The sequence below is a fragment of the Triticum urartu genome, chromosome 3A (assembly GCF_056163025.1).
Source record: "Triticum urartu cultivar PI428250 chromosome 3A, HENAU_Tu73, whole genome shotgun sequence".
Taxonomy (NCBI): domain Eukaryota; kingdom Viridiplantae; phylum Streptophyta; class Magnoliopsida; order Poales; family Poaceae; genus Triticum; species Triticum urartu.
In genome coordinates, this window is record NC_141875.1 from 63,379,648 (window position 1) to 63,392,339 (window position 12,692).

Genomic DNA, 12,692 nt, shown 5'->3' on the forward strand with positions numbered 1-12,692 from the left:
TTCCTTGAAGGGACTAGTCAGATATTGTTTCACCACAGAAGAAGGTGATGGAGATTGTGTTGCTGTCCTAGAACGATTCAGCATATCAAGGGTTGGTCGCCGTGCCGTGTTTGACTATCCTAGAATTTCTTTTGTGGTGGTGGTAGATACACTCGGCAGTGGCTATGCCCAATCTCTCAAGCACTGATTTGGTTTACATCCTTGCGCACAGAGAAAATAGATAAAACGCTGCATATTGTGTGTCATTGTATATGTAACATAAGCTCGATCAATGCAAGGAATCCAATGCAACCGAAGGAGGCAGATAAGTAATTTCTTCCATAGAAAAGTGGTTTATTTAAGTTTGCTCATATAAAAAGTAAAACCCATATTGTGCATCCTAAAGAAAGCAAAACCCATATGCACACAGCATATCATTTTTCAGGAAGAAAAATTAATACAGTACATACTACATAGTATGCGAATAGTATTACATATGGATTCATGATTGCTTGCAGACCCATCCTTTCATGCCACAATATAGTCGCAACAAGAAGAGCAGTTTTAACATGGTCCCTCTTACCTCCTCTTTTCACATGAGAGGTAAGAGTATAAAATAGATCTGATCCGTTGATCTCATTAATTAGTGGCTTGATTAACTCTTACCTTCTTACCTCACATGTAAAAAGAGGGGGTAAGAGGGACCATGTTAAAATTTGCCCAACAAGAATGACAATGCAAAGCCGACTCCAAATCCAAAGCCAACAAACGCGAACAAAAGGATAACACCGAGTTTGTCCTGCCACAAGCTGTCAGATTCTGGAGCCACTTCACTTGGAGCAATTGAACTGTGATTGTCACAGTGCTTGGAGAGCTGAACTCCACAGAGGCCTGCATTCCCTTCAAATGAACTGTCGGAAAATGTTGAGAACTGGTTGCCTTGCGGTATTCTTCCATACAAGTTGTTGTATGAAAGATTCAACCATTCAAGAGAAGTAAGTGAGGTTAACTCCTGTGGTATTTCCCCTGTTATCTGGTTCCAAGAGAGATCCATCGATTCCAGCTGAGACAAGTTGCTGTACTGATATGGAATTTGTCCCGTGAAGTTGTTGTATGACATGTTAAGTCCGCAGGGAAACAAGCCTCCCAATTGACTCTGGAACACGACCATCAAATGAGTTATTTGAGAAATCTATTACTTTGAAAGTGCTTAGGATTTTGGTGAAACTAAGACCAAACCCTTTGAATGTGATGGTAACGGTATCTCGATAAAATCCTTCCCTTGAATTTGTCTCATGCCCTAGAACTTGTCCCTCATCACTGACATTTTCCATCATTGCTTTCAGCTCATTAAACCATCCTTTTGGTAGGTTTCCATAGAAGTTGTTGGAGGCTAAATCAAGTATTTGCAAACTTGCAAAGTAGTTTCTGACTATATGGTCACCTTTAATATCCCTTATGGTTCCGTTGAGTTGGTTGGATCTTAAGACAAGAACTCGAAGTTGTGGAAGAACCCCCAACCAAGATGGAAAAGAACCGACAATTTGATTGTTACCAACATCAAGGAGCTCTAGCCGTTGGCAATTTGATAGCGATCTGGGTATTTTCCCTTCAATTCGGTTGTTGTTCAAATCTATTGTCTGAAGCGCACATCCTTCTCCAATATTTTCAGGCAGCATCCCATGGAAATGATTCTCCCTTAACTTCAACGTAGTCAACCAGATCATGCTACCTTGCATTAGACAGGATGGTACCACACCGCTGAAATTGTTGTATGATAAGTCCAGTATCTCGAGATATTGTTGGGTACAAAGAGACCTTGGTACGTGACCACTTAATTTATTCCTGGACAAATCAAGGTATAGGGTATTGTTGGGAAGGCACCTACCGAAGTTAGGTATAATAGAAGAGAAACTATTTTGAGTAATCTAAAAATGCCTGGGATTTAGCCGTGAGTGGTATAGGTATAGTGCCATGCAGTTTGTTGGAACTAAGATTTAGATTATATAAATTGGGCATATGAACAATAGAAGGGGAGTTTTCAAGGCTAGTGAACATATTGTTTGAGAGGTCTAACCAGAATATATCCTTCCACTTCACCCATATCCAACTTGGTATGACTCCATCTATTCGGTTGTTTGAGAGGTCCAAGGAATACAATTCATTTGCGTACCTCAATGCAATAGGAATTTTTGTAAGGTTGCAGTGCGCTAATCCTAGTTCTCTGATGCGAGGGATAAAAGTAAATGGATAGCCACCCTCAACATCTATCACTGATAACATATTGTTGGAGATCCTTAATGTATCCAATGCCTTCGTCGTCCAAAGCAGGCTAAGATCTACGGTGCCTTCAAACTGATTCGAGTCAAGGGATAGATATTGAAGCCTCGTAAGATCGAACAAAGATTTGGGTATATGACCTTCAAGGTTGTTATTGCTTAGGTCGATGTTCTGCAGGAAGGTAGATAAGTGGTCTGGAATGTCGTCTAGAGCTCCGCAAAGTTCATTTGATGATAGTATTAGTCCTTGCAATGATGGAAGAGTGAACAGAACCTTCGGGATTTTGCCTGCATATAAATAGACATCAACAAACATAGGACATTAAATACCCCTAAAAAATAACGTAATGACGTGATATAAGAAGGGAGGAGGGGAGGCTGTCTTACCGCTCAAGCTATTATTTTTTGAGCGGTTTTGTTCACTCTTGGCCTATTAATAATGTAATAGTGTACCTTTGAGTGGCATAGGTACACTGCCATGCAGTTTGTTGAAACTAAGATCGAGAATCTCTAAATTGTGCATATGAACAACAGATGGAGAGTTTTCAAGGCTAGTGAACATATTGTTTGAGAGGTTCAGCCTGGACATACTATATATGTTTCAAGTTCGAATTCACCCATATCCAACTTGATATGACTCCATCTATTCGGTTGTTACAATGCGCTAATCCTAGTGATGTGAGGAGATGAGGAAATGGATAGCCATCCTCAATATCTATCACTGATAACATATTATTGTTGAGCTTGGAAGATTGAACAAAACGTTTGGGATTTTGCCTGCATGCAGATAGAGAACAGTAGTCAAAGAACAATAAACAATAACGTAAATAATGATGTGATATGGGAAGGGAAGGGGGCTGCCGTACCGGTCAGCTGGTTATTTGATAAATCGAAAACTGAAAGCTTGGTCAAGTTCCCAATCCAGGAGGGCACTGCCTTACCGCCCAGTCGATTGTAGGATAAAACCAAACCTGAAAGCTTGGTAAAGTTCCCGATCCATGAGGGTATTGCCCCAGACAAATTTCAATTAGAGAGCTCTAAGAACATTAAGTTCGTGCAATTTCTGATCCACCATGGAATCGGCCCATAGAAATCATAGTCTATCAGCAACAAGTCTGTCAGATTCTTAAATCTTCCAATCCAAGAGAGCGTTGGCTTCTCTATTCCTGACCCAAAGAGCCACAATGTCTCTAGGGACGTAAGGTTAGCTATGGCAGTAATGAGATGCTTGGGAAATCCTGTTGTGCTAAGGCATAAGGCTTTCAACGAGTTGAGATGGAAAAGGGAGTCTGGTATGGCAATCGAAAGGTTTGTCGCCCTCAGGTCTAAATATTCCAAAATATTTCCCGGTGGAAAATCTGGTAGTTGCACGGAAAGACTGGGGTTGTAGGACACTTCAAGATATGTGAGATTTCCTAGCTGGAAGATCTTCGTGGGAAATTGTCCTTCAAAATTATTATCAAAGAGAGCAAGAGAATTCTGCAAAGAAGCTAGGAACCTGTCCAGAAATTCCATTAGCTGCGAGGTCGATCGTTGCTAGAAAACGGAGTCGGGAGAATGAATGGTGAATAGGACCACTTAGTGAACAATGAAACAAACTAAGATCCTGTAGTAGAGGAACAGAGTCTGCTAATGCAACGGACCAAGTTGATGCACCGCTTAAGATTTGTACAGTATCAAGATTGAGCGATCTCAAATTGCTCATGTTTGCTATGAGGGTTTGAAGACTTGGCTCTCGGAGATACAGGTCATTACTAGAAAGATCAAGCATAAGCAAATTCTCGAGGTGTGCAATTCCAATGGGTATCTGACCAAAAAACCCCGTATTAGATAAATTGAGACTGAGGAGCTTGGTCAGCAGCTCAAACCCAAAACCAGGAAGGTTGGTCATGCCAAAGTAGTTACCAGAGAGGGTGAGGTTTGTGAGAGAGGTGAGGTTGAATAGCGCTGGGCTGAGACCACTGGTGCTCCGCAGGTTACGATCACTGAGGTCCAAAGTGATCACCTGTCCGGAGGCCCTGTCGCAGCCAACACCCTCCCATTGGCAACAGTCTGTGCCATGCTGCCACGATGATAGGCTGGGGTTGTGGAAGGAATGCTTCAGCTGGAGTAGAGACGAAGCATGGTCAGGAAGGCACTGGGTTGTGGTTTCATTTTTCTTTTCGAAAAGGGGGGCACCCCGGCCTCTGGATCAGAACGATGCATACGGTCATTTTATTATAAATAAAAGGTTGTAACAAGGTCTCAAAGTCTCCAACGGAAACAAAAGCTCACTCAGAGCCAAATAGGCTAGAAAAACAAACTAGCCAAAACAGGGACGCCACAACCGGCCGGCTAAAGCAAGATAGGTAAACTAATTGCCTATCCTATTACATGACCGCCATCTAAACCGGTTGAAGATATTCCGAGCTACCATCTCCCAGCAGATAGACCCAGTAACCAAATGCTCCCTGGCCTCCATCGGAGTGAGTAGCGACCACAAACGGATTAGTGCCGTGGCTCGGAAGATAACCTGCACAAAATGAAATCGTGATATTCTGTTAAAAACCAAATCATTTCTGTAATTCCAGATAGTCCAGAGCAAAGCGCATACTCCCACACGAATATGTTTTGCTAAAACAGGCTCAATCCCATTAAGCCATGTCCCAAATAACACGTTAATAGAATTCAATGGAGTAATATTGAAACCAATGTGGACGGTACGCCAAAGAACTTTGGCCAGCGGGCAATCAAAAAACAGGTGTTTAATTGTCTCATCCCGATCACAGAAACTACACCTAGTAGATCCTGTCCAATTACGCTTTGTCAGGTTGTCCTTAGTTAAAATGACTTGTTTGTGGACAAACCACATGAACACTTTTATTTTCAAAGGAACTTTGACAGCCCAAACATGCTTGGAGGTAGGAATGAAGCTCGAGTTGATAACATCAATATACATTGATTTAACTATGAATACTCTAGACCTAGTTAGCTTCCAGCGTAATTCATCTGGTTGCTGGGAAAGCTGAACCTCCATCAGCCTCCTAACTAGACGGAGCCATTCTTCCCAACGATTGCCCGCTAGCGACTGTCTAAACTGAATATTAAGGGGGATAGATTGAAATATCGTTGCAACGAACACCTCACGACGTTGAACAATACGATATAAAGACGGGTATTGAATGGCCAAGGGTGTCTCTCCGAGCCAAGTATCCTCCCAGAACCGTGTACTAGCACCGTTGCCAATAATAAACTTTGCCCTATTAAACAGTGATTGTTTGACTTTCATGAGTCCTTTCCAGAAAGGCGAGTCAGTGGGCCTAACCGTCACTTGTGACAAAGTTTTGGTCCGAAGGTACTTGCTACGCAGTATTTGTGCCCACGTGGCATCAGTCTCATGGGATAGCTTCCACAGCCACTTACTAAGAAGGCATCTGTTCTTAACTTCGAGATTTTCAATACCAACCCCCCTTGGTCTTTCGGTCTACAGATGATATCCCATTTAGCTAGCCGGTACTTTCTTTTTAGTTCATCACCCTGCCAGAAGAAACGCGATCGATAAAAGTCCAGTCTTTTCCTAACCCCAACTGGGACTTCAAAGAACGATAGAAGAAACATACGCATACTCGTGAGCACCGAATTAATCAAAATTAGTCGGCCTCCGTATGACATGAGCTTGCCCTTCCAGCAACTCAGTTTCTTTTCAAATCTATCTTCGATGCACTTCCATTCTCGATTTGTCAGCTTACGGTGGTGGATTGGTATACCTAGGTAAGAAAAAGGTAACGCCCCCAAATCACACCCAAACAATTGCCTATAAGCCTCTTGTTCTTCCTTGGCTCTACCAAAGCAGAACAACTCACTCTTGTGAAAGTTAATCTTAAGCCCGGTCAATTGTTCGAAAAGGCATAACACCAGCTTCATATTTCTTGCCTTGGCCAAATCATGCTCCATAAAGATGATTGTATCATCAGCGTACTGAAAAATGGATACACCTCCATCAACAAGATGAGGTACTAAGCCACCTACTTGACCATTCTCCTTAGCCCTTCCTATCATAAGTGCTAACATATCCACCACGATGTTAAACAGGATAGGGGACATCGGATCTCCTTGTCTTAGGCCTTTATGTGTCTGGAAATAATGACCAATATCGTCATTCACCTTAATTCCAACACTACCTTTTTGCGTAAACGATTTAACCTGCCGGCGCCAGGCTTCATCGAAACCTTTCATACGCAATGCCCGTTGAAGGAATGACCATTTGACTTTATCGTACGCTTTCTCGAAATCCACCTTAAAAATTACTCCATCAAGTTTTTTAGAATGGATTTCATGGAGCGTTTCATGAAGGACAACCACCCCTTCAAGGATGTTTCTATCTGGCATGAAAGCACTTTGGGACTGTTGCACCACAGAATGCGCAATCTGTGTAAGCCTATTAGTCCCGACCTTGGTGAAGATTTTGAAACTAACATTAAGAAGGCAGATCGGCCTGAACTGCTCTATTCTCACAGCATCTGTTTTCTTAGGAAGCAATGTGATAGTTCCAAAGTTCAAGTGAAATAAATGAAGCTGTCCAGAGAACAGATCATGGAACATAGGTAACAAATCCCCCTTAATAATGTGCCAGCACTTTTTGTAAAACTCAGCCGGGAAACCATCCGGTCCGGGAGCCTTATTGTTTTTCATCTGTGCAATAGCATCAAACACCTTCTTCTCTGAGAACGGGGCAACCAAAATATCATTATCGACAGCCGTTAATTGAGGTACATCCTCAATCCTGGACTCATCGAGGGACACATAGCTATCCTCGGGAGGTCCAAATAACTGCTTGTAATATTCGGTTATATAGGTTTTTAGGTTGTCCTGTCCTAAAATGGTGCCTTCGTCTTGCTCAAGCTGAAAGATTCTCTTCTTTCTATGTTTGCCATTAGCAATTAAGTGAAAGAATTGGGTATTCGCGTCCCCCCTGGACAACTTTGCGGACCTTAGCCCTTAATGCCCACTTCAATTCTTCTTCGCGGAGAAGTTCTTTCAGCGTCTTCTCCGCCTCGGTTTTAACCTGAAGCTCGGCTGGCTGCAACATCGTGGATTCAGCCTGTATGTCAAGGGCCTAAATAAGAGAAAGGAGCTTGTCCTTTTCAATTTTATACACCCCACTAAGGTGTTTAGCCCACCCCCTCAAGAAACTTCTCAAATGGCTAATCTTATTCTGCCAACGCTCGACCGAAGTCCTACCTCCTGCACCCTTAACCCACTCCCTGGCAATCAGGTCCAAGAAACCTTCGCGTTCAAACCAGGCCATCTCGAAAGAAAAGGTTTTTTTGTTCCCCATGTGGTTCGGCTCTCCCGAGTCCAGAAACAAAGGAGTGTGATCGGATATTCCACGCGAGAGGGCTTGTATCGTTACGAGAGGGTACTTCTGTTCCCACTCAACGCTCGCGAGAACTCGATCAAGTTTTTCATACGTCGGGTTTGGCATAGCATTAGCCCAGGTAAACTTTCTACCAGAAAGTTCTATCTCCCTCAGATCCAAACTTTCAATAATGGTATTGAACATAAACGACCACCTGCCATCAAAATTATCGTTGTTCTTCTCCCCTCTCCTCCTAATGATATTGAAGTCACCCCCAACCAACATTGGAAGCTGCTCAGACCCACAGATTCGAACAAGGTCCGCCAAAAACTCCGGTTTTAGCTCAGGCTGTGCAGCACCATATACCGCCACCAAAGCCCAGTTGAAACCATCAGTTTTAGACCTAACTCAAAACTTGACCGCAAAGTCACCCATCACTACACTGCGGACTTCTAGCGAGTCGCATCTCACACCAAGCAAGATCCCACCCGATCTTCCTCGCGAAGGAAGGCAATGCCAATCAAAATCAACACCGCCCATAAGAGAGGCAAGAAACTGGGGCGCAAAGTTCTCACGACCAGTTTCCAAGAGAGCAATAAAATCTAAACGATGCTCTAAAGATGCCTCAGCAAGAAACCTTCTTTTAGCCAAGTCTTTGAGACCTCTGCTATTCCAAAAGATTCCTTTCATCTTTCATCATGAAATTTTTTGGTAGTCCGAATCCTAGCACTCCGACGAACCGCAGAAGTGGGATAAATCTTCCGCTTCCACGTGCGTTTGGGTCTACTTGGATCCTCCATCCGGTCCTCATAACCGGGCACAGTGGGGCTAGCTATATCCTCCTCTAGAGTTGCATCCTCTTCCTCGGATTCAGGATTGGATGGTGCAAGATCCGCACAAAGATTATCAAGCACTCTAACCCCTAACGCATCAATCTCTGCATCGTTCATGGGTTTTACCGCAGCTAGGTTTCGAATAGTCTCTAATGCACGTTCCGCCTCCAAATCTAGGAGATCATTGACCGAATTGGATATTTCACTATCATTACTCCCCAGTGAAACTCCTAGTTGGTTTGCATTATGAATAATCTCCTCATCTGAATAATGTAAAATTGAATTAGATACGTTAACAGACATACCAGTAGTGACTCCAATGTCAAGAAGCTTGGCCGCCTGCATAGCGCACCTCTGCTGCATGTCGTCAACCTCCGGAAAATCCTGGAGCCGGCGACTCATCCGCCGGCCCTCAGATACTGGATCCGAAATCCCTCCGAATGCGATCACGTCCTCCCGAGAGGGCCTACAGACATCAAGGCCTCCTGCCCTGACCGTAGGCCCCGCCGATATCTGCCCGGAAGCGACGCCATGGTGCTCAAGCGCGCCGGGGGAGAGGAGTTTGTGGGCCTCCTGCCCGAACTCCCCACCCGTCCCGACCCTCTGGCTGGGGGCGTCATAGGCGCCCCAGTCTGTGCAGCCACCAAGGCGGCCTGAGGAGAAGAAGGAGCCGCCGCCACCTGACCATAGCCCCCTCCCCGAGGCTCAACCACCACCGTCGGAGAGGCCTCGGTCAGGATGGGCTCAAGTGCGTCGGGGGAGAGAAGTATGTGGGCCTCTTGCCCGAACTCCCCACCCATCCCGACCCTCTGGCTGGGCGCCCCGGCCTGTGCGGCCACCAAGGCGACCTGAGGGGAGGAGGGAGCCGTAGTGACCTGACCATAGCCCCCTCCCCGAGGTGCAACCATCGCCGTCGGAGAGGCCACGGCCGAGTCTCCCAGAGAGCAAGCCACCCCCGTGACCGCGAGCACCGGCTCCTGAGCATCGGCAGAAACCAGCGGAGGAAGCGTATACTCCAGCTCATCATCGTCCTCCACCCGGTCACTCCAAAGTCTGGGAGGTGCAGAAGCTGGCTCAAACGACCCAAATCTCAGCGTGTTCATCAGCACTGAGGGGGAGGATGCTGTCTCGTGCACGGTTGTCTGAGCTGGCCTCGAACCGTTGGACATCTCACGTCCAACCTCAGCCCCCGGCGCCTCCTTGGCCGCAGACCCATCGTCTCCCTCGTGCATGTCTATATCAGTCCCATTAATGGCATCAGCGAAAAGCTCGGCATCCTCAAACTCAATCTCAAGTGGGAACATTTCGCCCCAATATGTCCACATAACCCCATCAGGCACAAACTCTATATCCCGAACACTCACCAACAAATGAGCCACCCCATGAGCTCGGGTAAAGGCCATATCCACTCGCTCAGTCTTCCCTACCAAAATACCCAAGCTAGCAACCACCTTAGCGTCCTGCATCGGCTTCGAGGGAGCTCCAAAGAAACGTAACCACACCCGAGTAAGAGGCTTGCCCTTTGGCTCAACCTTCTTCCACTCGTGGAACTCTAGAATACACTCTGTGCCAGGCACACGGCACAACCCGAAACTCAAAAGTCTCTGCAAATCCTGAACAGATGGGAAGTCAACCTTATACATATTGCCCTCAATACTGACAAGCTCCCACTGGTAGTCACCTGGAACTAACTCCATAAGCCTCTGCACAATCTGAGACTCGGATACATCATATTTGGTCACTTTCACAATTCCAGTAGTCATGCACGGAGTCTCCTCTGGGATCTCTCGCGCACTAGGGGACTCAAAGAACATCAGCTCAGCACAATACACACCATAAATAGAAATAGTGGGCATCCGATCACGCAAGATAGGACACTCCCCCGTACCATGTGCCGGCTTGCTGCAAGTATCACAAAGCTCAGTTACGCAATCCGCAATAAAGTGGCCCTTCTCACCACAACGATAGCAAAGCATCTTCTCCTTCTTGCATGCCCATTTGGATGCTTTATCTGACTCTGCTTTGTCTGTATTATCAACCGACCCCGACGCTGTGGCAACAACCGTTGCCAGCTCTGTGAGCACCTCCATAGCGTGATCTGATAAATCCGCCATCTGAGCAGGATTGGGCGTCTCAGTGGTGTCCGTCAGCTCAACGACGGCCGACGGAGGAGGATGACGTTGCCGGTACCGGCCACCTCGGCCACCTCGACCATGATGGCCACGGTAGCCAGCATGCTGCCGGTGGTTAGGGCCTGATGCCCCTTCAACAAAGACACCCCGGGGGGCCATAAAAAGGTCTGTCCGCTGTGCCATCGCTTTGCCAAGCATGTTCACGTCCACCACCTGTGGACGATGAACCTCGGTGTATACCTTCACCATAAACATCATGTCCGTCATCACCCCATTGACCCCGCGGCGGTCCGTTAGCTCCACCGTTGGCTGGTCCACGGGGCACTCCCGCTCCTCCAGCTCCAGACTGAGGCGGCGGTGCCTGTGCATGCACCGGACCAGGCCGCTTCTAGGCGGAGGCGGCCTCGGACCGTGCGCCCGGCCCCGCCCTGCTGTAGCAGGCGCCAACAAGGCCCCATCCGGAGTTGCTGCTGGCGCCGGCGGCCTAGGAGCAGGCGGGCCGCCACGACCCACCGCCGGCACCGAAGGCCGGACGCTATGGTGGCCACCACTGCAGCCCAGCGTGCCCTGCGGCGCTCCGGCTCCCACCGAAGAACCAACGGCGCCCCGCCCAGAAGCTGCAGGAGGCGGCGCAGCAGACCCGCCGCGCCCGGTGGCAGCCACTGCCCGAGGAGGGTTCTTCCCCGTAGGAACCCCCGCCCCACGACCAGCCATCGCAGAGAGCGGAGCAATCCGGCGCGCACGTCCAGAGCCACGGACTCAAAACCCCGGCCTCCTGCTCCTGCGAACCCTAGGCGGAAGTCGCGATAACGACGTCGATCGATCCATGTGATCGTTGCATATGCCTGTGCACGCAAGGACCGAGGGTACCGGAATAGTCTGGGCCTCATACCCAACTATCTCCGGCCCAACAAGCTGCGGCGTTTGTTCTGGCGAAATTGGCCCATCTCGGCCCAGTAAAGAATTCAAACGTGCCTCCCGAGCCGCCCTGATCCCGATCCCCGGGATCGCCGGCGTGGTCGCCGCTGCCGCCACCGGCGTCGGTCCGGCCACATTCCGACACTTGCTCTTCCTTCTCTTAACCCTAATCCAGGACTCGGGGTGAATCAAATAAAAAAGAGTTAGGGTTGGGAGGCATACCTTAGGCAGGGGGCCCCTCCAAGGCTTGATCGACGTCGCCGCCGTACTCCGGCGAACTGACAGGTGATCTGAACTTCCTTTATCGTCAGGAGTCGGCCCTTGACATGCCACCCGGGTACTAGGACCAACGGCGTCAAAAGTCGGCGAGGGCTGCGGCGATTCGCGGGCGCACTTCCCATCGGCGCCCTCCTCATCATCATCCTCGTCCGCGAGCACCCAGAAGCGGCCTCCAACCCGCCGATCTAGCTTCCCTCCGCTAGACTCCGAGGATGTGTCAAGTATCTCGATCGAATGAACCTCTTCTGAAACCATCTGCATACGAAGATCGACAACCACATCGAAAATATCAATACGCAAAAGGGTTCCTACCTTCATCTGGCCGTCAATGTCAATGTAGTCGCCGGCGCGGACGTCATTGTCCAGATCCAGCAACGCCGTCCAACGAGATGCTGGAGAATGGTGCAACCGGCCGCTGATCCAATTCCCCTGGCCCTCACGGAACCTAACGGCCCAGCGCCATCCCTCCGCCGCCAGCGCAACAGCCTCGCCGGTGTCTTTGATCAGATCTGAATGGAATAAATCGGGTAACGGCGACGAGGTCTTCGGCGTCGATGGCGAAGCGGTGCGCGGCAGATCGGGCGACGCATTCGCAGTGGTGTGGGTGGAGCAGTAGTATGCTAGTAGTAGCAGGATGAGGTGAAGCTGTGGGTGCCTGGAGCTCATCTTTCTACTGCTTGCTTGTCAGGCTTTACAACTTCAAGCTAGTTCTCACAGGCAATATATAATACAGGGTAGAACCATACAAGTAGACATTTCAACAGTGCATTTTGCTCGTTCGTAGCAGTACAAGTTTAACTGGTGTTAGTGTTATTTTCTGTACATGTGGCCAGTGTTATTTCCTGTGCAATACGGCAGTGCCTTTGATGTGCACACGACTGGTTGCTGACTGATTCAAAGGTTACGGAACGGCTTGTTACCTTTCATGAGTCAA

The 12,692-nt window shown here is 48.0% G+C and overlaps 1 protein-coding gene and 1 pseudogene across 1 annotated transcript; both read right to left on the minus strand.

Moving 5' to 3' along the window:
• Positions 1 to 688: 688 nt before the first annotated feature.
• Positions 689 to 4,463, minus strand: LOC125546655 (receptor-like protein 33; annotated as a pseudogene).
• Positions 4,464 to 4,482: 19 nt separating this feature from the next.
• Positions 4,483 to 12,434, minus strand: LOC147978570 (uncharacterized). The gene is made up of 2 exons (XM_087546384.1): positions 11,702 to 12,434; positions 4,483 to 4,770 (listed from the first exon to the last, which is right to left on the minus strand). The coding sequence occupies exons 1-2, from the start codon at positions 12,422 to 12,424 to the stop codon at positions 4,612 to 4,614; spliced, it is 882 nt and encodes a 293-aa protein (XP_087402510.1). The 5' UTR covers positions 12,425 to 12,434; the 3' UTR covers positions 4,483 to 4,611.
• Positions 12,435 to 12,692: the final 258 nt, after the last annotated feature.

What these genes read in the sequence shown, in the direction of transcription:
- LOC147978570 (XM_087546384.1), bottom strand. Translation starts at nt 12,424, where the DNA reads ATGAGCTCCAGGCACCCACAGCTTCACCTCATCCTGCTACTACTAGCA. An exon ending in GGAGGGGCCCCCTGCCTAAG is followed by an intron (nt 4,771 to 11,701) that starts GTATGCCTCCCA and finishes CATTTTGTGCAG; the next exon opens with GTTATCTTCCGAGCCACGGC.